The sequence below is a fragment of the Plasmodium cynomolgi genome, chromosome 12 (genome assembly GCF_000321355.1).
Source record: "Plasmodium cynomolgi strain B DNA, chromosome 12, whole genome shotgun sequence".
NCBI lineage: Eukaryota > Apicomplexa > Aconoidasida > Haemosporida > Plasmodiidae > Plasmodium > Plasmodium cynomolgi.
The window spans coordinates 2,436,368-2,459,943 of NC_020405.1; the positions used below are offsets into that span (position 1 = coordinate 2,436,368).

A 23,576-nucleotide genomic window follows, 5' to 3' on the forward strand; every position below is an offset into this window, starting at 1 on the left:
ATTTGTCACCACCGAAATAGCTAGCGCGGGTGTTTCTGCCTCCCATGATGATCTTTGTTCTCCTCTTTGTAAAACTTTTAAAATCATTTAAATTAAAGTAAAAAGGATGCCCGCTTTTGCGCGGTGTGGCATCGGACAGATGATGATGATGAATAGCTATGTGCTGCGCTGTGCTATCTGTATGATGACTGCACGTTTGCGGAGTCCTGCCCATACGAGGTGTACCCCTCGGATGCAATTTCCCATTTCCTGCCGTAAAAAAGGCGAAGCTACAGAGAAGGCCAACTTGATTGAAAGACCCCTCCAATATTCTAACAATTGTTGCAATTTTTATCATTTAATTAAAAAAAAAAAGGGGGGGGGAGAGGGAAAGGGGAGTTCATCGATTGGGGTGTATTTAATTCCACAGCGGTAAGTCGCATGGTGATTTATTAAAAATTTGAACACCATGCATAGGGGAAGGGAATATAAATTAGCAATACACGATCAATAAACCACTAATATAAGGGGATTAAATGACACTGAAATGCACCATCACAAGGGAGGAGGGTGTGTGTGTGTGAACTTCGCAAGCAACAATAAAACGTGGCAAAAAAAAAAAAAAAAAAAGAACGCAAATTTGTGTGAACCAATTTCACACAAGGATATTTAAAATAAAAATGAATCATAAATACGGGGATGAAAAAAAAAAAAATTTTTAAATGCACAAAAAATAAAATTACAAATAAATTGGAATAGTCAAAAAAAAAAAAAAAAAGGGAGGCATATAAATATGAGGGGATTTTAAAAGGGGATAAATTTGGAAAGCAGACAGAGCGCGTCTGTCCAGGGTATCGCATTAAACAAAAAAGTATAGAATGGCGGAAATCAAAATTCGGTTACATTAAAATAAAGAAGGGTTCATTTGGGGTGGCCCTCCGGCATAAACATAGCACATAAATTGGGTACTCGTACGCAGGCAAGCACACAACATATTCACTTTTTTGTGAGAAAATATGTTCCTCGCAAGAACCCCACAAAACGGAGTTTCCAAATGAGGGGGAAAGGTGAATGCACGAGGAATGTTTCCACCAATACATAGATCACCATAACAATAAAAAAAAAAAAAAAAGGCTAGCTAATTTGTTATTTTTTTTAAGAAGAAGGTGTATTTCTTTTTCATATTAGCAAACGAGTCCTTTTCCTTTTCGAAGGACTTGTCTTTTATTTGGTTTTCTTTAAATTCGTTGTCCTGTACAGTGCTCCTTTTTTTGTCCAGTCGTAATTTCCTGCGAGGGGGGGGATGGGAGAGGCACTCATTAGTCATACTCGAAAGGAAATAAAAATTCCTCGTGATGGCTAGTCAATTAGACATGCGGTCATAAAAAATGAGCAGAAAAATTGGGCGGCAAAATGTACAAAAAAATGCATGACGCTGTGGGAGAACATCCCTCTCCTCCATTGCATTACCTTATGTACGAGGCGGAGTTAAAAATTTTGAATTCACAACTCGTGAGGGTTCCCCGTATCCATCGGTGGTTCAAAATGTCCGAGCACTGCAAAGGAGGGGGGAAGAAAAAATGTGGCAATAAAATGCAGTAAATGAGTTGGCAATAAAAACAACCGTGTCATATGGACTCAAAAACGAATTAAGCGAATTGGAAGCGTTCATAAATTTTTTTTGACACAGCGAGGAAATCATTTGTTATCAAAAAAAAAAAAAAAAAAAGGGGCGCGTATAATCGGGCCAATAAATCCTGCCGCTGTGTATATGGTGAGTATGCTCTCTCTTTTTTTTTTTTCTCTCTCTTCTTCATTACGCTAAATCTTTTTTCCGGGTCATGCACGAGGATATTTTCGAGTAAATTTTTCAGGCCTGGTTGGATATTCAGGGATTTCTCCTTTGAAAGTCTGCACGGGGAGGGAAGTATATGGGGCAAAAAAGTTAGCATAAAAAAGAGGCGGTTACGTAAGCAAGTTAAGAAGCGAAGGAAGGGGTCGGCCTCCCCTTTTTTTTTTTTTATACATCCGCGCCAAGCGTCTGCAACTTACAGCTCTGGGATGTTGGCCTTCAGAATATTGTTGTATAATTCATTGGCGTTTTTCCCCGTAAAGGGTACTTTCCCCGTTATTATGAAAAAAATGAGGACGCCCAGGCTCCATATGTCGATCTGCACGGAGTGGAAATATGTGAGGTCATAATGAGCGGTGTATCCACTGCGCGGTGGAAGCAAAACAAAAAAAAAAAAAAAAAAAGAACTATAACGATGCGTTAAAGACACAGAACCGGTGAGTCGTTAAAAACAGGTTCGTGAGTATCGCGCCTTTTTGTTCCCAAATGGGAAACACAAGCTGAGTGGACGTACCTTTATCCCGTACTCTTTATTCTTTATAATTTCCGGCGCAAGATAAAAATCACTGCCACAGACGGAGCGACTTTTGACGACGGCTTGATTTGACGGAGTTATTTTGGCCAGCCCAAAGTCGGACAGCACAACGCTCTTTATATTGTCCTTGGTTCGAAGTAAAATATTTTCTGGCTTTATATCTCTGTGCATAATTTTTAAAGAATTAATGTACTGAATCGTTTTTGTTAATTTGATAATGATAACCCTAGCCTCGGAGTGCGTGCAACTGCCGTTAATTTTTATGTACTCGAAGAGATTCCCTCCTTCGCAGTACTCGAGGATTAGCTTCACAATGTAGTATTCTGCGGGGGGGTAAAACGGGGGGAACAATGGGGGGTACAAGCACTCACATAAGCACTCGCACAAGGGTAAACTGCGTGTGCATTTTCCCATAATGAATCTTTCTATTTTTTTTTTTTCTTCCTTTTTGCTAACTTTTCCAAATTTTTTCGTGATAGTCCAGTATTTTAACAATATAGGGATGTTTGTTATTGATCGTTTTCATTATGAATAACTCCCTTTTGAAGCAGTTGTAATGGGATGTTTTCTTCAAGGGGCAGCACATTAGCTAAGGAGGGAGAAAAAAGGGAAAGGCCATTTGTGGGAGAAATTAAGACAGAATGAAAGATTTACGATTAAAAGAGGGTCATTTTTTCAGCCGTTAGCTAATAACGTTGCACTATACAACGCTTAAACATGCGTGCGGAAGCAAACAAGCTTCTGCCTTTTTTTTGCTTCCCGTTTGGCCCTCTTTTATCCTACCTTCATGGCGCACTTCTTTTTATTTTCCCCTCTGCAACAAAACACCTTGGAGAAGTTACCGCTGCACGGAAGGAAAAGTAGAAACCGTGTATTGTATTCTTTGGGATGTTCGCGCGTGATTTACACACACTTAGAAAAAACATTCACGAAAGGAAGAACCATCAAGGGGACAACAGGGCAGTCGTACAGAAACGCAACACACAGCATGCATATGTATCGCGTGTTCTTACTCTCCAATTTTGTTAATAATTTTGTATTTTTTTATAAACTCCAAATTTGAGTCGTGCTCCTCGTTTTTCTTCTGCCTCTTATTCTCGGACGAGTCATTTTTTACGTTTTTGTCTGAACGTGACAGGTGAAATGAGGGTGCATAAAATGTGTAAATGGGGTGTAAGATAAAAAAGGAGTAAAGAAAGGGGTACGTAAACAGGGAGCCGGGTTTGACGTTGGTAGATCCCGCCACATGGGAACCACCTCTCGGCTCATGTATCTCATCTCATGCATCTTGGATCATTCATCCATGTGCTCCTCATCTTTCCGTCATTACCCGCATTGTTTTTCCTTTTACTTATTGAGGTCCCCATTTTTTATGCTTTTTCTTTCTTCTTTTAAAGGAATAAAATTTATTCATAATAAATTTGGAAAAAAAAAACTTAATTGAAAAAATACCAAAACATAATTGCTATAATTTCAATTTTCTCCATTTATAAAAACTCAACTTGGATGCAAATGGGCTCGATCTTTTTGTTTTATTTTTTTTTCCTTTTCCCTTTTAATGTTTCCCACGGGTGAGAAGGGAGAACGGAACAGGGAAAATAAAACAAAATAGAATAAAATGGAATATAGTAAAATGGAATAAAATAAAATGGAATATAGTAAAATTGAATAAAAAGAAAAAAAAAACTATTGCATGGTATCACTCAAAATGGTACACAAATTTTATCAGATTCGCTCTGTATAAACAAAACAAGGTGGTGGACTCGGTAAGGGTGTGGCACTTAAAAAAAAAGGATGCAGAGTGGGTTAAGCAGCAGATGTGCAAACGTAGCTGCGTCGGACATATTCGCTCGAGAATGGGAACGCTGCGCCAACGTTAAGCTAGCGATGCGATCCTTGTGTGCGGGGAGGAAATCGCCCAAGACGGTGCATCATCACACAGGGGAAATGCACATAAAACGGAAAAAAACAAAACGTGTGCAGGCTATTAAAATGCTCAAACCCGGGTCATTAAAATGGTGTAAAATGGGACATGTACATATGCTGCTCTCGTAATAAATGGGAACCCTGCTCGAGTACTTACTGGGCTCATAGCACATATAGGCACGCGAATGCTTGTGCGCCTTTGCATATGTACAAATATAAAAACACAGAATATATGAAAAAAAAAGGAATTTCCTAAAACCTTCCCCTCTCCCTTTTAGTTTACTTATTCGCAACTACTAAATATCACAAAGACATGTAAATCTTTTTATATGCATGGCACGAAAAAAAAAAATAAATAAATAAAGCAAAATGAATAAACGGGTCGATGTATGCACGGAGAAAAATATAGGGTCGTGTGAGCTGGTGCAAATCCTGAAGACACAAAAGAAGAACAAGAACGGTCACAATAAAACAACTGCAGGATGGGAAAAAAAGATACGCAAAAAAAAAAAAAAAAAAAAAAAATATGGGAAAGGGAATGAGAAAAGGAAAAAAAAAATATGGGAAAGGGAATGAGAAAAAAATTAAATGCATAAGGTACTACTACTCAACGAGACGAAAAGGGTGGCAAAAAAAAAAGGTTGTACGTGTGAACCCCCCCGGGACACGAATCCAGTTCACCACAGTGCAGGCAAAGGTCTGCGCGTACTGGGACCCAGTTTGGCTGGGGGGGCACGTGTACGTATAAGGGGTAAGTAAAAATGTTAGTACGTGAAGTGACGGGATGGAAAAGGGTGGTACTACGATATGCTGAGGGGGGGGAGAGGTTCATGCAGACTAGGAAAAAAATAAATGTGATGTAAGGGAAAAAATAAACGTGATGTGTGAAAAAAATAAACGTAACGTGCGAAAAAAAATTAACGAATGTGCGAAAAAAAAGAAATGCGCGGCAGCAAGAAATATGTGCAAACCGCGCAATGGCTATTTCCAGCCGCTAATCGCGTGAAAATTGCGCAGGGGGTGAGAAATTCAATGCACAAAAAAGTTTGCAAGGGCGCTCTATTTTTCCCGCGGGCGTAAAAATTATATGAGCGCATGAAGGGACAATTATGCGGAATGGGAAAAAGATGAGCGGCTTAGCTTCAGTTAGATGCTCTCCCGTGAAGCAATGACGCTTTCGCTTTAAGCGTTTAAAAAGAGTTGGGCGTTTTTCTTTTCATCGCGTTCGTACGTTATAACGTAATCGACAAAGCGCTCGTCCGCCAGCCCCACGGAACGGGCAAAAAGCGTATATACGTATAGTCGTTTATACGTACATATTTGCACATATTGTACATTTGGCGCATATTGTACATTTTACTTTTTGTTTTACTTTAGTTTTTTCTTTTACTTTTTCTTTTACTTTTACTTTTTCTTTTGCATTTGCCTTTCGCCCGCCGATTTGGCAAGTATATGGCGCGGCAAATGGATCAAACTATTTTACGTATATATGTTTGCTCCTTTTTTGGCCATATCCATATACACGTAAATTTGAAATTTCACAGTCACTGGTTTTATATCTTTGCTCTTGACTAATATTAAATTCAGATTAATTACGTAAAAAAAATTATATCTAAAAAATTATAAAAGTCGTTTTTTTTTTTTTTTTTTTTTTTTTTTTTCTTGAGATATTGTACTAATACTGTGGAGAAGCGATAGGGGGGCGGTCGTTCCGAGTTCCGCCGGGTTAGGTTAACTGGAGTATAAACCTAGTCATCCCAATGTGGGGCAAGTATAACTATAGAAGTACAAGCATAATATATACATATAGTACATTCCGCGCCATATAAATGTATATATATATATATGTATATGTATATAAAACATTATGTACGCGTGCGCGAAACTTGACGCGGTGGTTCATGGCGCGGGCGGTCACTATTATTTCATGTGCATAGCAAAAATATGTTCAGTTAGGGCACAGCTCATTTCCGCCATTTTTACCTGCACTGCGTGTGACCCGTTGGTTTAGGTTAATCTGCGTACCCCTTTGCTTATTTATGCAAACGCGCTAATTAGAAGTGAAAAAAAAAAAAAAATTCCCCACGCGAGAGTTGGCGCATAAAAAGGTAATAATTACCTGTTAGAAAAAAACGACCAGGGGGAAAAGAATTGCGCCAAAAAATTAGGTAGCGCGCGGGAGGAACAAATATGTACACGTGAGGTACTACCCTCACTAGTGGAGATATATACATGTAGTACATACTTACTTATATATATATCTGCTGCTATGTGCATGCGCGTATGTACGCGTTTATTTTTTTACATGCTTACCCCCACATGTTTATATGAACCCAATCTTGCGTACATGTGATGGTTTCCGAAATTTCCCGCTTCTTCCCCTTTTTTGCCAAGAGGAGAAGCGCCCACACAAACAAAGTAACATGCCCCTAAATGGGGTAAACATAGAAAAAGCTTCTGAGCTATGCCCCCCGTGGTGGTAGACGACGTCATCGGGGGGTAGTGAGTCTGTGGTGGTAGTGGCAACAATGCGGCTGCGGAGTACCATACTGCAGTGTGTCAATTTTTGCCTTACCTTCGTACTGGTTCTAGTGCCAAAGGGCGCAATTAGGGGATTGGCCGATATTCTACCCGGTTAGCGACTCCACGAGTGCTTGCTGCCAACATTTTTTGGAAAAGGAAAAGGGGGGGATAAGATAATTTAGCAACATTTCTGAAGCACCGTCCTTGTGCACCTCTCCGTGAAGCTTTATGCTTATATTTATCCCTCCTGGGTTACCCACGGATAGGTAGGAGTAGTACCCCACCCACACATGCAAGCAAGCACAACGGTGTATTGTGTGAGGTGAAAGCAAAAAAAAATAAGAAGCTAACCCGATGAACCAAATGATGGGGGACAACATGGAGGAGCCCTTTTTTGAAGACGTGGAAGACGAAAACGTGTATGATAATTTCAATGCAGAGATTCACGTTAACAGGGGAACGAGTGGCAGTCAAGAAAATGACGCGCTCGTTGAAGATCCTAGCAGCAGCGAGACGGAAAGTTCCACCTCCACGCAGTCCTTCAACGAGGATGACAACGATGAGGAGGACAGTGATGCCAGTGGAAGTAGTCACAAGGAGGGACAACAAAAAAGTAATAACAATCCATTACAGGAGGGAAAAAAGAAGAAGAAAGGAAAAAAAAAAAAAGCGAATCGAAAAAAGGAAAAAAAGAAAATGACATAAAATTAGCAGTTAAAATTGCACTGCAGGTATTGCTAAAAAATCAGCCCTTTCCAGTGAAGAGAGAAGATTTATTTTCGGTCATTAATATTTTTGTACCAAACTGTAACAATAATGTCAAAAAAAAAAAAGCTATTTTGAAGTTATTACAAAAGAAGGTAAAAAATATTTTGGCGTTAAATTTGCTAACGCTGAATTCGAAAACGAGGATTGAATATGCATTAACGCAATGTATTACATACAGAAAGCATAACGATTTTTTGTTGTCCAATATGGATCATCATATAAGGGGGTTCCTTATTTTCCTCATTCCATTTTTCCACGTGTTTCATAATAAAATTCCCTTGAATTATTTACTGTACGAGTTAAATAATGTTGGACATAAATTGTTAAAAACAAAAGAAGAAATGGTGAAAATTTTGAGCTCCCCAAATGTTATTTCCACCATTGCTAACCAGATTGTAATGACGAAGGAGCTGGTTGACCCTTTGGACTATTTAATATATGCCAAAAAATTGTCCTATATCGATTTCAGCAGTGACCATCAGTACGATGAGACCTCCTTAGATGGGTTTTACTGCATACCCACTGCTCGGTTTGAAAGCGAAGTTAACATGAAGCAGTATATATCAGATCTGCTGAGTGTCCCCAATAAAACGTTTCAGCTCAAGGATGTGTATGTCCTATTTGAGGAGAAGTACTTCTTGGACATTAACTACGACAATTTGTGAGGCGTTGCGGTGGTGGCGGCAGGGATCGTTGCGGTGGCGGCGGCAAGGATCGTTGCGGAAGCGGCGATGAGGAGAGAGGGGGCCTCCCCATGCAATGAAACTCAGTCGGTGTAGCAGTGACCCGAAGTCAGTAAAGGAGTGACCGTCAGTCGGTGTAGCAGTGACCGTCAGTCAGCAAAGGAGTGACCATCCGTCCGTCTAGCAGTCACCGTCAGTAAGTATAGCTGCGAACCTTTCTGCTCCTCTCCCCACGAAATGGGCCCCCGCACCATCGTAATACATAAAAAAATATATTTCCAAAAAAATATTCGCACACTTTTTTCACCCAAATGTGAAATAAAATGGAGTTAAAAAAAAAAAAAAAGGGGGAAAGGAATAAGGGAAGTGATATCAACGGCACGAAACAGACAATATAAAGTTTCATCTTATATACTAAACGGGTAAAAAATAAATCGGGTGTTTATTATTCATCCCTTATGACAAAGTTGAGCCACTTCCAAAAGGGTGTCCATCTGGCGGTCACATGTACGTACATCGTTTCTGTGCGAACAAAAATTTGCACACATGTGCTGACGCGCGAGTAATGCTGCCAAGGCGATCTTGTAACCACGCTACCGCTTCCATGTGTGAAGCGGTGAGGCAATCTCAAATCATCCTACAGGCAGAACGAAACAAATGGAGTTCTACCCTCACCCCTGCTCTGCTTTGTCCTCTTTTATAAGAAAATTTTTTAACTCATTCCACAATTTCATTCGTTCCTCGCCCTCCAAGCTGCCATCCAATTTTGCCGAATGAATTTTTTTATCACAAAAGTACCAAAGGCTATAAATTTCATTTCCATCTGAGACGGGAAAGCCGTTTTTGTCCTTTACATTTATTGGAGGTCCCATTTCAAGTAAGTTTTTTTGTTCCCTCAGGCACTCTGACTTTTGCACGTTATTTATATATTTATGGTACTGGGTTTGTATTAATATACCTGTGCAGTTTTGACAGAACATACTTGGGTGCCACTCGCTAAATTGGCTTGTTTTATATTCGATGTAGTTACTTTCGTCTATGTCATCATAGCAAATTAGACACGATAGATTTTCTGGTACCGCTTCTGCGTGCTTTTCTTCTTTTATCACCTCTGCATGGTTCAGTGCCGCGTCTTTACAAAAATCGTTTTTTTCTTCCCCGTTCATTTTTTTTTTTTTTATTATTTTAGCTAGCTGCTGTGCTAGTGGGGTGTATTCACGGGGTATGCGTGTTTACGCAGTTGGTCTGCCGTTTAATGCTCTATCTGTGGGGGCAACACCTTCACGTGAGGCTATATCTTGGACCGTCACGAATGTGCACACGTACAAATAAAAAATATCCCCCCGTATATTTGTGTTTCTCTAACCTGAGGTGCTTGTGGTATAGCCGCCCTAAGGGGATAAAATGGCACTACGGCTACAGCGGGAATGCGCAGGTTTGGGGCAATCGCGTGGGTAGCCACGGGGATGAATACGCGATTCACATTATGCCTACCGGTATAGCCATAAACCGCCACGCCAAGCATAAACGTTTCTCCACGTTCGCAGGGGCGGCGAGAGACGAGCAAGTTCGAATTGTACACATGCAAGGGGACGCATAAAATCGGTGCTACAAAGAAATGCTCAACTGTTCACGGTAGTGTGGCCAAACGGGGGGGTTGGTCCCTTCGCGTGAAATGAAGAATTGGCGTTTTGCTAAATTTGCGCAAAGGGTGTGGGCAAGCGGACGAGTGGAGGAGCAACTGTGGGGCGGCAGCTGGAGAGGCAACACGGAATAAGAAAAAAAAAAAAATTATAGCAATAATAATTGTAAAAGTGAAAAATGTAACATAATAAAATTACAGGGAAAGGAATTCCATTTAGGAGAACACCATTTAGGAGAACACCATTTAGGAAAACTCCATTCAGGGAAACCCCAATTAGGGAAACTCCAATTAGAAAACTCTCATTAGAAAAATTTTTTATGTCAAAATGGAGGTGCATTTTTTTTTTTTTTTTTCTCATGGAAAACTGTTCCCATGTCACCTCCCCCCTTCGCTTCCGTGCTCACTTCAATTTTGCTTGACAAAAATTTAAAACATGGCAACGTATATAAGTTCTCATCATCTATGTACGTATAGCTATATATAAGGTGAAGGACGAATTTACTGTCGAGTTGCGACCGTTTTGACGAATATCGCGTGAATTTCTCTTTTGCCACTCAGGGGACGCGATCTGCCATATGCCAGTATGATGGTTTGTTGTTTTGTAGATTCGGGCAGGCGTAACATTTGAGAGCAGCGAAGAACGTACCCCCGCGGGGTTGGTGCGCACGTGTATGTAATAAGTATGCATGTATATATATATATATATATGCATGTTTGTATGTATGTATTATTGGCATACCCACTGTGAAGCGCGCTCGTTTGTTTACTCCGCGTTGACTGAGGCGAAGGTGGCGTGCCCCACCCAATAAGCAGGTAGCACTTCCTGACCGCGGAGAACGATGGAGCACTGCAGTAAGCGGATTGAAGAGCTGGTGAGGGGAAAAGGTGGGGAGGTCGAACTGCTCAACGACGAAAACGACTACTTAATAAAGCAGTTACTAAAAAATGTTATCGAAATTGTGAAACTAACAAACAGACTCTCCACAAATTGTCTCTACGAGAGCAGAGTAGATGACATGTCCAACGATGAGCAGGTTAAAAAAATCCAAAGGGATTTACTAAAAACGGTGCATGACTTGTTACTATACAGCTCTAATGAAAAAACAAAAAGTTCGATTACGTGGGAGCTGAACGGTGACTACTTAACCCTAGCTAATAATTATCATATCATATCGAATACGCTGGATGAAATCTTCACCAGATCGAAGGACTGTTTTCGATTCTTTCATGTTAAAGATAAGGAGGCTTCAATGTTGGCATGTAAAAGTAGCAAACTTGAGGAGAATTTCCTCCCCGAGTTTGCTTCTTCCCCAAGGGAGTATGGACCCCACAGGGGGGCAGGCAAATCAGCAGATAGTGATTCAGAGGAGGAAAAGGATGATAATGCAGAGGGGAGAACCAACACAGATAGGAACCCTAACGATACGAAGAGTAAGGAACCCAATTTGCATGAACGAACTGGTGATGATGAAGAAAGAGTTAATACCTTTCAGCTAATTTTCCAATCGAATATCTTGCACGTGCAGAGCGAATCGGAGGAGAGTTCCACAGAGAAGGGAAATGAAAAAAAAACAAAAAAGGAAATGAACAAAAATAGTAAAAAAAGGAGGCCATCAAAGAGGAAGGTAAAGAGTGAAGAGAATCCCCAAATGATAGATAGTCTCTCCCCATTTAGGAATAGATCGAGAAAAATACAGTTTGCCTGGTTACACCTGATTAACAATTATGTTACCTTCTTCATCCCCCGTCTAACTGTGAAACATAACAGACTTGCTGAGCTGGAGAGAGGCTTTGTGGAAGGGGTCAAGTGCCTACAAAGCTACATCCAAAAAAAGAGGAAGGTTCTTCGATACAGGGAACTTTTTAAAGGCAATAATCTGAAGAATATAAGTTGTGGGGATATTCTCGAAGAAATATTTGAAGAGGATGATATGGGAGACGCAGCGGAGGGAACGATGGTAGTGGTGAAGGCACCCCACTCGTGCAGCAGTTCGGAGGACTCCTCGGAAGAGCTTACTGTCACCCCGGAATGGCTTACTTCCCCCCCGGATGAGTATTTTTTTTGGAAGATGCTAAAAAGGCTAGATAAGGACATAAACAAGTATGGTCCCCAATTTAGCAACCTGGGCCATCCGTACAATTACGAAATAAATGACATGATTAATCGGTATCACGAATGGGATGAAAGTGTATCCCCCTTCGTGAAGGTAACCCCAGAACTGCAGAAACCGGTGCAGTTAAGTGAGAAGGAGTGCAAAATTATTAGCAATGAAGGCGAACTGGTAGAAATGGTTCATACTATTAAAGAAAAGTGTTCTAAAATGTCTCTCTCCCTTGTGGTGAATTATAAGAATACCTACCGAGGTTTCACTTCCCTAATTCTAGTGGGAACAGAAGAGTGTGATTACATCATTGATACACTGCACATGTTCGAGCAGATGCATGAACTGAACGAGGTTACTACAGATCCGAATATCCTCAAAATTTTGTACAAGTCGAAAAATATCACACCAGTAATGCAGAAGGATTTCTCGATCTACTTTGTTAACATTATCGACATTTCGATTTGTTCGGATTTTCTTAGCGTGAGAAATTCCTTGCCATATCTGGTGCACAATTACTTCCACGTCAGTGTCAATTCTGCTGGTCATGGATTAAATGCTCTCACAAGACCGTTGTCTCCTGACATGGTTCATAATTTGAGGACGCCTTTCCACTATCTGTACTACCTTTTCGAGTACGTCAAAACGGATTTGTATTTCAACTACATATTTGCGCACTACCGGCGGGCGGGCCACGCGCAGGGGGGAGGCGAAGGTGAGATGGGCTCGGTGGGTGCGATGGGCGCGGTGGGCGCGGTGGACCCGATGGATGCGATGGGCTCGGTGGACCCGATGGATGCGATGGACGCGGTGGACGCGATGGACACTCTGCAAAGGATGCTCGACCAAGATGGCCCCCCCCCAAGCAACGTCTACGTACACTTCGAAAATATAAAATTCGAAGACACATCGGAAGAGGAACAAAAATATGGAGAAGAAATTATCAGGAAGGTATTCAGAGAGAGCAATAAGATGTGCCTTCTGGAGTACAAGGTAAAAGATGTGTGTGATGTGGAAAAGACAAAGGAAAAAATCAAAACGATTATAAAAACGTCCTATTATAACTCCACCAGTTGTGATAACTTAATAGAAAATATATTAGTGTGGAGAGAAAAACTAGCCAAAAGAAATGACGAATCTCCGGATAGCATAATTAATATCCACACCATAATTTCTATTATTTTAAATATGCCTACTTCAATTTCAAGCTTAAAGAATAATATCATCCCCATGTCTAATCACATGTCTGAAAATCTGGAGACCCTATTTGAGATTATTATCAAATCGAATATGAAAAAAAAAACGAATCCACAATTTTATCGAAATTTTATTCAAAATGAGAAGTCCAACATTTGTGATTGCACCAGTGAACAGGAATTGAATTCCGTGCAACGCCCCTTCCCTAGGGAGGCACAAAGAGGCGTAGGTGGAGATGATGTGGACGGGACAGACGAAACGAACGGAATCCTCATTGTCCCCCCGAGGATGCACTTTCAGAGCATTTCGGAGGGGGCCCAACGTGAGGTGCATCCTCCCGACGATGAGGAAGACGCTGCTGAGGACGGCGGCGGAGATGGCGTTGGTGATGATGTTGGCGATGGTGTTGTCAACGACGTTGGCAACGACGTTGGCGATGACCCTTGCTGTGCCCCACGTAGCAGATGCGACGGACGCGATAACGAACAGGAGGCGCGCGAAGAGGGAGGAACCCCCACAGTCAGTGCACCTGATCAGACCTTTACCCTGGAGAGAACATTCTTTGGCAACGACGAAAGTGACGAGGAGGCCAGCAAGAAACATAAAACCCTGGGCAGCAAAAATGGAAAATATGAAAACTACGCTTTGCTGTCGTCCCTACTTAGCTACGTCAAAGAGAAGAACCAGGAAATGTGTAAAACTTCTGAGCATCCTGAGAAGGAAAAAAATGTGAAGACGGAAAAAGAGGGAGCACAAATGCAGAAGCAGAGGACCATTTACAAAAGTGCGAAAAGGCAACTACCCCACGACGTTGCTAACAACAGTTCTGGCCAAAAAAAAATTAAACAAACACAACACCAGTCGTACAACCAGCAGTATAATATAAAGAACAGAAAAGGTCTGTACTCCAAAAACATTTTAAGCGAAATGAACAAAAAGTGGAATGTCTAATAGGTCCAGCAGTTCGAAGCTGAACTGGTAAGAAAAGACGGCATAGGAGAATGGGAAAAAAGAAGAAAACATAAAACATAATTTGATAAGTATAATTGGTTGCAGTGTGAAGCGGCTTCTTTAGCTTTTTTTTATCCTCACACTTACCAAGCATATTCGTTTGCCTGTTCATTCGTGTGTGTTCGAGTACATTCTTGCGTATGTTCCATTCGTGCGTCTTACCTACACCGTTGCGCGCACACTCAGGAATACTTCAGTTAATCGCCCGGGGAAACGTTCCATTGTGGTGGTTCCAAATACGCATCATTTGTTAGCATGACAAAAAAAACGTGGTTCACTCCTGCATTGGATACACTGTTGGTAGTATCCCCACGTGATGAATTCTTCCATTTGTCCTCCTAAACATGTGAACAGGAAGTTTGGAGGTGTCTGTGCAAGGTTTTTTGCTGGTAATTTTTTATTGCTTTCGCTTTGGTACTACTTTTTTTTTTTTTTTTTTTACCCGCCTCATCATAAATAAAAGAAGGGCGTATGAAAAATTCCTTTTTTTTCCTTTTATTTGAGAATAAGATTTTTTTTTTGTTTGTTTGTTTTATTTTGTTTTGTTTTGTTTTGTTGCAAAATTGTCGTCAAATGAACACAAACGAACGAAAGTCTAAAATGCGGGGCTGATATTTTTGTGTTTCAATTTGAACGCTTTTTGGAGGGGCAAATGTGGATGTGTATGCCGATCGTCGAGCTAAGTGCAGTGCAACGGAAAAAGGCAAGCACGCACTGGCGCCATAACGCATTTGTCCAACCGCCCAGAAGCGCGAGCGTGAAAGAGTATAACTGAGCAGTTGCCCTGTTTACCAGTTAACCAAATGAACAAAGGATGCATGAAAAAATCCCCCCCCCCAGTTGAAACGCAATTTACAATCGCATGTGCAGCTTAGAAAATTTACTCACCATTCGGTAGTGCGCAGTTTTGAATACGCCACGCCCCTCCACCCATTTTGCGAATTCCCCCGCATTTTAAAGCTGCAGAAATGGCCCCAATTTGGTGAAGTCTGACTTGTCTGATTTTTTCCCACCAAAAAAAGTTGGAAGGCATCACATGCAAAATACTTATTTTATTGTGTATGCCATGTTTCACCTTTTAAAAGGAGTGAAAAAAGAAGTTTTTGCAAAAACGATTTTCTCTTTATTGGTGGGAAAAAAGGAGGGGCAATGCAGATTTGCCTGCCCTGAAATCGGACTAGCTAAACTGTTCTTCTTCCCTTTTTTAAAAACAGGTCAGGTAAAAACGCAAATACACATACATTTTTAACAATTTTATATGAACAATTTTAAGAAAAAAAAAAAATGGCTAGCACTCCAACGAAAAGTGGAATAGCTGGGGAAAACGAAGCAGAAATGAGAACACTAAACATAAGTAACAACTCGAAATATGACTTAAGTAATGATGAAAGTTACAAGAAGTTGAAGGAAGAGAAGAAGAAGATGAAGAAAGATTTGTTAATTAAGGACAGTGAAATAAAGAGCTTAAGGAAATTACTTGAAGAAAGAGACAAAGACACGAAAATAAATTATATTACACTGAATGAAGCTAGGAAAATTACATATAAAGCATTACGAAAAGGATCAGCGGCACAGAAATTCATCTACCTAATAGAAAGTAACAGTATCAATTACAAATTAAAAAAGAAAGCCATCAACCAGTTGGTACTTAACGCATTCGGAGTTATGCATCACCAGAAGAATAGGTATCCTGAAATTCTCAAGTATACGGACTCCCATTTGAAATTATTTAGGCAGGAGCAATTAATTCTGTTGGCAGAAAATGAAAGGCTAACATTACAAATGAAGGAACTAAAAAAACAGCTTTTGGATAACAAAATTGACATTTTAAAAAAAAATGAAAAAAATTTAATACTGTCTATGAGAAAGGGCATGAAGGAAATACCATCCGCCGCGGGAGGAGGGGGGCCAAGCAGAACAGGCGCGGACGAGGATGAGGACAACTATGTAGAACTAGACGCAGATATTGTGGAAAAAAATTTCATAAATTTAATAAAAAATTTTAAAATCGCACAGTTAAAGTTACTATTCTATGCATTTAGAAAGTTAAGCAATAACTTATATTACAATTCTGACCCTGTGAATATTAGTGCGAGTATCAGTTCTTCGCTTAAACGGGGTGTAGACATTCTGAGCAACATGCTAAGGTATAAAAAGCGTGCCTCTACATGTGCGGCATTTTATAAATTGCAAATTCATAACGATAGCAATTTTGTTTATAACAATAAGAAGTATTCCGAACAGAGCCACATGAACCCATTTGTTAATCCAAGTTCTTTCATACAAAATGGTAAAAAAATTGGGGAGGGAATTTCCAACTATGTGTTTAAGCCCTACTATTATGACAACTTGCCTAGTGCTACATATGACATGCGTAGGAATAAATGCTCTTTGCAAAAATTAAAAAAGAATTGTATAATGAAGAACTTAGCTACGAATGAGGATAACCAATATCGCGTTAGCAATGCGGAATGCGAAACAATTTTTGATCCTTTTTCGCGTGAAAATCGGATGAATGCAGCCAGTACCTACATGAATGAGCGTAGCCATGCGGATAACACCAACGGGACTAATCCGAAAATTTACAAAAACTGCTACTTCGGTTTAGGGATAAATAAAAACCATAATGATGATTTTGAGAAGCGCACCTGCTTCAGCGATTTGGACTTTGACTACCTCTCTGAATTTAGTAACTACGACAGGGAGAAGTTCATCGACATGTTCATATCGGAGACGTCCAAGAGGTGACCCGGGGGGAGGAGAAAATGGAGTGGTACAGCATCCGAATGGGAACAAATAATCGCACATAATGCATACTCATGCGGGTGCATACCTATACACCATCTCACCCCTGTATATATACACCCTCTCTGTGTGATGTTAAAAAGGTATTAATCCATGTGCATTAATTAAATGGGGAAGGTGCAACCCTCTATGTGCGCCGCTAGTTTCGGGGCTACCCTTTTTCCTTTCCCCGCGGAATAGCGCTTTGTTAAATTTTTTAAAAAAAAGGGGAACTCCGCCATTGCGCTATTTAGGGTAGTCTCGCCCAGGGTATGGCGTTTGCGCTCTACAGGGATGCGGCTGATTCGGCTGATTCGGCTGATGCGGTTGGTGCGATTCTCTCTAGCACTGCCTATGTGCGCCCCCCATACGTTCCACAAAGGGTACTTGCCGCAGCGCAGCGCTAGTAGACATGTACGTGCATAATATGTGTCGCTTTTTTGTCCGTGCCGTATTCCTTTCGATGTAGGGAGCAGCCATCATTAGATCATTTCGGTTGGCAACTCCTTGGGTTCTTTCGTTTTGCAGCCCTTTGGTTTGCTTCGTTTTGCGGCCCTTTGGTTTGCTTCATTTTGCGGCCCTTTGGTTTGCCTCATTTTGCGGCCCTTTGGTTTGTTTCGTTTTGCAGCCCTTTGATTTGCTTCATATTGCGGCCCTTTGGTTTGCTTCATTTTGCTCATTTTTTCTTGCCAAGTTAATAAGGTGAACGGCGCCACAAATCAACCGAAAGGGGGAATCATATGTACAGACAGGAGGCCGTCTAGAAAGTCAGTCGCTTCTCCGTGTGGGCCACTCACACGAGAGACGTAGTTCCTCACATTTCCCGTTGCATTCACAATTTCTTACACAATTAAAAATTGTAATTTTTTTTTTTTTTTATTCCAATAGTTGTTCATTTGAATGAATAATTAAATTACGCTAAAATTTTTTAGTTTTATTTTTGAGACTTGTCAAAAAAAGTAAAGACAAGACGTGGTCATAAAAAAGGGGGCATTGGCACAGCTACGTGACAGGTAGGGTGCAGCAAAACAGCCTCAATAACTGGCAGAAAAGTGAGTAATAATAAATAGGGTAAAATAAATGGGAGGGGGAAAGAGATACCCATGAAAAAGTGTACGTGGTGGCTGATGCACGTGTAAAATGCTAAATTTCAAAAAAAAAAAAAAAAAAATTGTAAAAATATTGATAAATATTTGAGGGGTGAGGAAAATACATCAAATGGAGAATGTGTGTATGTTGCAAATAAACAAACGTAGGGATTAAAATTTTTATAACTAGACGTTCGCCTACAAGCACAGGTGGGGTGCGTCTGGCGTGAAGGGCACTGCGCGTGGCATACGCAGACGCACATGTTCGTGGCAGGGGGATCAAAAAACCACTCTTTTCACATGTGCGTGCATTTTAACACTTCTTAAAAATGTGCCCTCCCCCTTTGGTGCTGAATTTAAAAATGAGTGAATGGGCGGATCGGGGCCAAAAAAAAAAAAAGACGAAAAAAATGGAAAAGACGTCAAAAAAATGTGGAAAAAATGGGCGTAATAACAATATACGTTTTAATATATACGCGTGTGCATATACTTGTAAGCTCGTAGTGGGCAGCTTGCGCTTTTACCCGCTTGCGCGGAGCAGTGCCTCGTGGTTGCCCCTGCCGGGACATGCCGTTCGCGCGCTTTGGTGGTAAAGGGTGATCCATGTAAAAACAAAACAAAAAAAAATGGCAAAAATGGTAAAAATTGTATAAATGGTAAAAGTGGAAAAAAATGGAAAAAAATAAAGAATAAATATAAACAATAAAAAGTAAAAAATAAAAAAAACGCGTCCGCTGTGAACACCATGTCTGCCGCTTCACCGCTTCACCGCGCACCTCACAGTTTGTCGAGATAAAACAGCTGGTCCTTCAAATCCATGTGACTTGGCAGCTTACTGTTCTTTATACACTCGCTAAATAACTCCAGGTAGGGCTCCAGTTCGTTGATGTGCTTGGTAAACTTGGCACTTTTCAAACACAGGCGTAATGAATTGGTGTACCTCTCCCTTTTCTCTATCCCAACGGGTATTTTGGGGATGACGTTTTTTTTTAAATCCTGCAAAATTAATGACAAGGCTTCCCTTGTAAGGTCAATAAAGTTTGCCTTATATTCATCTCTGTTCTGGCTACAATAATCAGAGTAACAATCGTTCGAAAAAATGAAATTATATTCTCTTTCGTTGTTGGTCGGCTTGCTACTTCGTTGTTTGCACACGTTGTTATCGCTGTAGTCATAGTTCATAGGCTTTATTAAGTAGAAATCCTCGTTGGTTTGTTCGGGGGAATCAACGTGAAAATCTTTGTCCGTTATGATACACGTGTTGTTACTGGATCGAGAGTTGTTATTCGATCGCGTGTTGTTACTGGATCGTGAGTTGTTATTCGATCGAGTGTTGTTATTCGATCGATAGTTGTTATTTGATCGAGAGTTGATATTCGATCGAGAGTTGTTACTCGATCGCGTGTTGTGGCTTGAGCGGGTGTTGTGGTAGGTAAGCCCGCTTGGGGTGTTTTGCTGATTCGCCTGGCCGCTATGGTAAGCACTGTGATAGCCGCTATCATAACCGTTGTTGTAACTCTCATTCTGAGTGCCATGCCGGTAGTTCTGTGTGGTGCTGGAGCGGGTATTCAAGCTCTGCATATTTTGGAAATCATCGTGGCTGCTTTTCTCACCCTGCCCGTTTTGCCCCTTCTGAGCAAACTGCACAGTGTGCACACTGCTGTTGCGGGTGTTCCGCGTGTTGTGCGTGTTGTGCGTGTTGCGTGTGTTCTGTGTGCTTTGCGCGTTTTGCGCGTTGTGTGCGTTTTGCGCGTTCTGCGCGTTCTGCGTGTTGTGGGTGGCATGACTGCTTGCGCTGTTGTGGTCATTATGGTTACTACTCTCGTGGTAGGCCGCAGAGGAAATAGCAGCGGGGTCACCACCACTAACGCCCCCATTACCATCGCCATTGCCATCAGCACTACCGCCACCATTTCCATCACCATTGGCACTACCATTGGCGCCACCGTTAACACCACCATTGGCGCCACCGTTAACACCACCACTGACACCACCACCCTTGTCTTTCCTAACCAGATAACTGAACTTATCCTTTGCAGTTTTTTTCTTCTTTCTGTTATCCCCTTGGTAACTGTCTAGTGTCTCCACAAGGGTGTCCCTTTGTCGTTTCCCATTTTGGGTCTGCATCGACTGGTTCCTGTCTTCTTTGTAAGACTTCACCTCATCAGTAGTTAAGCTGTTGCTGCTGTACCTATCCGTTGCCGCATGGTAGTTACGGCTACTCCGAGTGGTCAGAGTGTAACTCGAGCTCTCCGTGTGATGAAGGGTATGTCCGTTTGGCTGGTGCCCTTTGAAAGTGTTGTTGCTTCCTGCGCTCCTGGTGATATTAGTCTTAGCTTGGGAAGCCTTGGATATGGTTAACCCCCTAAGGTTATTACTTCCTCCCTTGGGGCTTCCACCATTCCCTTTCGAGATGCTGCTATTATTCTTCACAGTATTGTAATTGCTTCCCTTAGTGACGCTACTCCCCTTTAGATTTAAATTTCCCTTGGTATTATAATGTCCCCTCATATTGTATCCTCTAGAAGTAGGTGGACTGATACTACAATTATTGCTCTCTTTGTAAAAAGAAGCATGTTCTTCGTTAGTCTCATTTTTTTCCTCCTTCTTATTTAACTCGTCCACAGATTTATTATTCCCCCTTCTTGTATTGTAACGCCTTTTTCTATCAGGTCCTTCTTCCACTCCATTCGCACTCGCACTTGCGCTAATGCTAGCATTTGTAACTCCGCTAGCATTTTCGCTATTCATGGTGGCCAAACTTCCTACATCCATGGACTCTTGTGCTTCCAGTTTTGAGTGATCAGTTCGACCTGCTTCATTATAGCTGTATGCCCTGGTTCTTCCACTGACATGGTTGCTTGGCTCATTTTTAAGTTTTGCATACACACCATTGTTTTGCGCGTGAGAGGGCTCTGCGCCCTTTCCGTTACTGCGCGTGGGGTGGTCAGCTTGACTAGTCGCTCCGTTAGCTTCCCCGTTGGGTTCCCCATTTGCGGACCCGTTCGCCAAGGGGTTAAAATTAATGACGGTTGAATTTTTACACTCAACGGCTAGCATTCTCGCTCTCTTAAATCCATGTTTCTTTACAGAAAAAACACGTAGGTGTCTTCCACTCCCTTTAACACAAGCTAGCCAACATTTCGTTCTGGCATTATACCAAACACCTTTGTTTTTCGTGTTGTCTTCATTTGCATCATACACTTCGGGTTCGTTCACATCTATTCCTTTTTCGTACATTCTATTTCTTCCTGTACTATTGGGAGGGCTCTCTACAAAAGGGGGAGAGGGGGGGAAAAAATTGAAGCAAAAAATATATACCGTGTGTGAGACGTGGGGGGAAGAAGAAGCAACTTAGAGTATGCTGAACACAATTAAAAGAAGCTCCTTTGGTGGTCATCACAGAAGACACGTCTCTATCCGTGCATGTGCGAATGGGTTGTTCTTGGGGTAACTCAACATGCGTATAAATTACCTTTCTGACTCCCAGGGGCGTCTGCGTTCTCGTCGTAATTCATCATTATCAGTGGGGGTTGTTAATATGTGATCTTATTTGTATAATTACTCATATGGGGATGGCGGCACACGGAACTGCAACCAAGTAGACACGTGCGAGGAGGCGCGGGGAGTGCATACAAGTGGGTGGGCTGTTAGGCAGGCGCGAAAATGGCGAAAATGGCGAACGTGACGAAGGTGACGAAAATGGCCAAGAGGTGGCAAAAAAAAACAACTCCAATTAGCTTCCAGCTTGAAACGCTTACAGCACCGAGGGAGAATATCCCAAATAGGGTGAAACTTGTTATGTCTGCGTGGCACTGTTGACATGCACAAGCATGTGTGCACAAAAATGCCGCGACAAAGGCACGTGTAGAACTGTGAGCCCTGCACAGGTACGTATACATGCCTATGTATATACAATCGTACATGCATACAGACGTAGGCGTAGACGTATACAAACGTTCATGCATAAACACGCACATGCATACAAACGCGCGGAACGTGCTTTTTTCCAGAGGGCCCTTTCCACAGATGACCACGTCTGAGAGTCGCCGCTTCGTGAACTTGTGTCTAGGCAGCTACTAGCATCCCCCTGTTCGGTGAACCTAATCAGTTCATAAAAAAAAAGAAAAAAGATTCGCCCAGTTGCGAAGGAACAAAAAACAAGGTGAAGTAACACAGTCAGATGTGGGGGGCAAAAAAAACACGTAAGCATTCACAAGGAGTGAAGACATAAACACATATATCTATGCATAGGTGTATATATATATATATATTTACAATGCTGCCCGTACGCAGTGCACAAATCAATAATTGGCACAGCGTACGTTCACACGTGTATGCACAAATGTACATGTAGGCACATACTTAACACGTGCATGTGTTCTTACAAACATGTGAGCAGGCCCAGTCTTCGTGTAAAAAAAAAAAAAAAAAAAAAACAGGTGATGTAACGAACAAAGTAGTTAATTTAAAAAGGGGCTATTAATAGGTGTGCCGGGGGGGAGCAGGGCCGAAAGTGGAAAAAATAAAATAGTAAAAGTGATGAAAATGGTGAAATGGGTAAAAAGGGTAAAAATAATAATAGTGTTAAAAATGGTAAGTGCTGTAAAAATGGGGAAACATTACATGAAGGTACGCGCGCAGAACGTAAAAAATATGAAATATGAAATGAAAAAAAACACTACTACTACTGCTACTACTACTAATGAGGGTAACGCGTTCGATCCAAATAACCGCAGTCGCCGCTTTCCGTTTTTTTTTTTTTTAACGCTTTAAAAAAAAGGAATGGGTAATGCTTTGGTTGCGCGTGAAAGGGTGCCACGTGAGCGTGTATATATACGCACGGGTGTACTCATGGACATTGCACGGATGCACTCGTAAAGGTTATGTACGCGTGTACGCAGCTGCGTGTGAGTGTTACGTACACATTCGTGGAGTGTAAGCGTGCGAACTGGTCGGCAGAAGGATAGGTTAGCCTACAGTAGGGGGGGGGTGAAAAAATGGGGAAAATAAGTAATAGGAAGGTGAGGGCCAGGTAGCAGCGAATTGGTGATGAAGTGACGAAGGAGTGGCGAAGGAGTGGCACCCAGGAGATAGCAAAATGATGAAATGGTACTAAGGTGGAAATAAATTAATAAAAAAATTAGTAAAAAGTGGTAATCAATTAGTGAAGAGGCGTGAATCAAAAAAAAGAAAAAAAATAATAATAGTGATAATAGTAATGATGATGATGATGCTAAAATGGAAATAGGTAGTGGCGATTATCCCAACGAACAATCGCAAACTTGCATGAAAAAATAAACAAACGAACTGTGAAAAAAAAGGTAAAATACATAAAAAGGAACGATAAAGAAAAGATGTGAAAAAAAATGAAATACATCAAAAGGAATGATAAAGAAATGATGTGAAAAAAAAAAAAAAGCAGAATGGGTGATATAATGTGATGAACAGATCATAAAAAAATAGGGGTAACACGGGGGGCG

General features: G+C 41.3%; 6 protein-coding genes across 6 annotated transcripts; 3 read left to right on the plus strand and 3 right to left on the minus strand.

Annotated features, from left to right (window-relative positions):
* Positions 1-1,117: 1,117 nt before the first annotated feature.
* PCYB_126510 (protein kinase) lies at positions 1,118-3,733 on the minus strand (the record flags this gene model as incomplete). The annotated part of the gene is made up of 9 exons (XM_004223985.1): positions 1,118-1,268; positions 1,450-1,535; positions 1,800-1,890; positions 2,032-2,150; positions 2,346-2,689; positions 2,823-2,955; positions 3,150-3,210; positions 3,380-3,491; positions 3,697-3,733. The coding sequence occupies 9 exons, from the start codon at positions 3,731-3,733 to the stop codon at positions 1,118-1,120; spliced, it is 1,134 nt and encodes a 377-aa protein (XP_004224033.1).
* Positions 3,734-7,448: 3,715 nt separating this feature from the next.
* Positions 7,449-8,248, plus strand: PCYB_126520 (hypothetical protein; the record flags this gene model as incomplete). Its single annotated transcript, XM_004223986.1, has 1 exon — positions 7,449-8,248. A coding segment is annotated over one exon (798 nt), but the record flags the coding sequence as incomplete, so codon positions are not given.
* A 695-nt stretch (positions 8,249-8,943) lies between these two features.
* Positions 8,944-9,432, minus strand: PCYB_126530 (hypothetical protein; the record flags this gene model as incomplete). The annotated part of the gene is made up of 1 exon (XM_004223987.1): positions 8,944-9,432. A coding segment is annotated over one exon (489 nt), but the record flags the coding sequence as incomplete, so codon positions are not given.
* A 1,318-nt stretch (positions 9,433-10,750) lies between these two features.
* Positions 10,751-14,161, plus strand: PCYB_126540 (3'-5' exonuclease domain containing protein; the record flags this gene model as incomplete). The annotated part of the gene is made up of 1 exon (XM_004223988.1): positions 10,751-14,161. One exon carries the CDS (start codon positions 10,751-10,753, stop codon positions 14,159-14,161), a length of 3,411 nt encoding a protein of 1,136 aa, XP_004224036.1.
* Positions 14,162-16,093: 1,932 nt separating this feature from the next.
* PCYB_126550 (hypothetical protein) lies at positions 16,094-16,969 on the plus strand (the record flags this gene model as incomplete). Its single annotated transcript, XM_004223989.1, has 2 exons — positions 16,094-16,266; positions 16,369-16,969. 2 exons carry the CDS (start codon positions 16,094-16,096, stop codon positions 16,967-16,969), a joined length of 774 nt encoding a protein of 257 aa, XP_004224037.1.
* Positions 16,970-18,870: 1,901 nt separating this feature from the next.
* On the minus strand, positions 18,871-21,614 carry PCYB_126560 (transcription factor with AP2 domain(s); the record flags this gene model as incomplete). Its single annotated transcript, XM_004223990.1, has 2 exons — positions 18,871-21,365; positions 21,569-21,614. 2 exons carry the CDS (start codon positions 21,612-21,614, stop codon positions 18,871-18,873), a joined length of 2,541 nt encoding a protein of 846 aa, XP_004224038.1.
* Positions 21,615-23,576: the final 1,962 nt, after the last annotated feature.